The 2,793-nt window shown below is 31.4% G+C and overlaps 1 protein-coding gene across 1 annotated transcript in view; it reads left to right on the top strand.

The window, feature by feature from the left end:
- The window catches only part of TC2N (tandem C2 domains, nuclear), a 31,000-nt gene that overhangs the window by 14,453 nt on the left and 13,754 nt on the right, over positions 1-2,793 (top strand). Inside the window, exons 4-5 of the mRNA XM_019642292.1 lie at positions 949-1,037; positions 2,323-2,398. Of these exons, the coding sequence (XP_019497837.1) occupies positions 949-1,037; positions 2,323-2,398 (165 nt within the window). The remainder of the gene's footprint in view (positions 1-948; positions 1,038-2,322; positions 2,399-2,793) is intronic.

Genomic DNA, 2,793 nt, shown 5'->3' with positions numbered 1-2,793 from the left:
AAAAAAAGCCATCATGACTTCTTCGTAGTATTACATCTAATATAAAAAATAGAAAGATTAGTAAGTTATATGTGTTAGTAGTTCCAAATTCAATTTTATTTTTCCTTTTTTGAAAGTTTTGTTGACAGATTATTTTGTAAATTCTATAACATATTTACTAACCTTTTCTACACTATTCAGTGAAAATGATGAATTTGGAAACTCATGGTATGATTAGAAATGGAAGCAAAGAAAATAGAAAATGCCTAAATGACTTTAGAACCTTCTTGGTTTCATATTTGAGACTACATCAGTTATAGTCTATCTTATATATATCTGATTCACAAAATTTTCACTGTTTTTCATGTGTCATATATACATATATATGTGTGTGTGTATATATATATATATATATATATATATATGTATATAGCAACCCTGAATTCATGATGAGGTACTAAAAATAAAGCAGAAGTATTTATTTAAATATTTATTTAGTTCAGCACTGTGCTAGAATACACAATTAGTATACAGGGTTCCATTCTTCCAGGATCTTACGGTTTATGAGGGAAACTAGAAATATAGGAACAGATGGGATTCAGTATTGATTTATTTTCTTTTATAAGTGCTCATTAAATAGTTGAACTACATTTAGCACAGAGGACTTACATCCTGTTAGATTATTCTTCTGGGATGAAGAATTGGGGAATGTAAGGGAAAAAGTGAATTTTCTGTGCTTGATATTTAATGTGGATGTGAAAATGCATTGTTTGATGTATGTTGGTTTCTGTTTCAAACAAAATAATTTTAAAAAGTTTTAAACTTTGTTAGAAGGCTTTATCTCATGTAGATTTACATAAAATATTCATGATACATTTCTAAAAAGATGTAGGTCATTGTAAATAAGTAGAATTTCAAGTGTTTTTTCTTTACTATAAAAATAAGTAATTTTCTCATGTACCTTTGTAGTTTGTGATTTAAGGACCAACAAACTCCCTGGTTCCCCTGGGTTAAGCAAGTCTATGCTTGATCTTACAAGTTCTCAGCGGTTCATCCAGGTAAATTATTTACATATATTTAATTATATCCGAGAATTTATTTTCAAGCTAAAATTTCAGAAATGTGTGAATTACATTAGGAACTACATGTTGTATATCTTTTGTAGATGTATCTATTTTAATATCTGAGGAATAAACACTTGGTATTTCCCATGCGCATTATTTTAGGAAGACTTCAATTGAATACTAAAAGGCAGTAATTTTTCTTTTCTTTTTTAAAATTTTTTTATGAGTCTTACATCTCTCAGTTGGTATGCACTCAGGCAATTGAAATTCAAAATGGTATATACTTAAAAGTGCTTATTGATTTAACTTTCCTTATTGAAAATAACTACCTAGTTAGTAAAAATTAGTATTTCTGTTTAGATGTAGGACTTTAGGTATTCATTAATATTAGCACATTGTCCTCCTGAATTTGAAAAATAATTGAGGGTTTTTTGATATTTAAAAAAATATTTCTTTTTTAAATACAAGTGAACTGTGATTATTATTTAATAGTTAAAAAGTAGACTTAAGCGAAGTAAAAAGACAAATTACCTATAGTCCTATAACTGAGAGAAAATATTGTTTATATATACTTGTGGACTTTTTTACACATATTTTATTAAAATGGAAGTGTATCCTAAATAATCCTTAATAATCCCCAGTGGATTTATTTTTTTGTAGACTTAATTTTTTGTAGCACCAATTCTTTAACATGCATAGAATTGTGTGGAGAGCTTGTTAAAATACAGGTTGCCAGGCCTCACCCCCAGAGATTTTGGTTTAGTAGCCCTGCAGTGGGGCCTGAATTTGTATTTCTAACAGTTGCATGGATGACGCTGACACTCCTGGTCCAGAAGGGACCATGCTTGGCTAACTGCTGCTTTACAGGTTTTTCTCAACAGAGGTCAGCAAAATGCGGCTTGCGAGCCACATGTGGCTCTTTGGATGCCGATCGCGAGCTGCAGTTTACTGACCCCTCGTTTTAGGTAACAGGGCACTTCCAAATATATTCTGATCTTTATTAATAATTTCAACTATGAAACATAAGTAGTAATCGCTTCCTCTTTATTACAAAACCACACCCAAACCAGCAAAAGCTTTCCCATGTATTAGCTAGTCAGATATTTCAGATTTTCCTGATAAAACACAAGTCTTTTTTTCTCTCTTCTATCTAAAAGTGGGAAATTCTGATGAGGAACACTGTCAAATGGTTAGCATGCAGTTTGATATTAGGGTAGGTATTATTTCATGACCCTTAAAGTCCGATACACAATTTCTGACTAAAGAATTTTGTTTGTAGAGACATGATTCACTGTCCAGCGTGCCCAGTAGTTCTTCATCGAGGAAAAATTCTCAGGGGAGTAACAGAAGCCTGGGTAAGGAATAAAGTATTCTGATTTTAATATTCTTAATGGAATTGCTTCTACCCAGTATTAATTTGAAAGTATGTATGACAAGGTAGAACTACTCTAGCTGACTGTACCTATGTTGGCAGTGTTATCTGCATATGAACATAACAGATCAGATTGTTCATTTTTTAGTGTTCAGGCATGAATGCATCTTTTAAAAAGGTGAAGCAGTTAAATATCGTTCGTTTCTTTGTTTTAAAGCATATTAGTGAAAGAACTTCCTGAAGCTCACAGTATGAAGGCCACATCAGTGGTATTTGGGAAAGTTTTTCTTAGTTTTAACTTAAATCCCTCAGGTTACAATTGGGTTGAGTTTTTAAGCCATGTACTTTTTATAGTTTATCTTCCCCCTGGCACTTCAA

Source organism: Hipposideros armiger, unplaced genomic scaffold, assembly GCF_001890085.2.
Source record: "Hipposideros armiger isolate ML-2016 unplaced genomic scaffold, ASM189008v1 scaffold_67, whole genome shotgun sequence".
Classification (NCBI taxonomy): Eukaryota; Metazoa; Chordata; class Mammalia; order Chiroptera; family Hipposideridae; genus Hipposideros; species Hipposideros armiger.
This window is presented reverse-complemented; position numbering and strand designations above follow the sequence as displayed.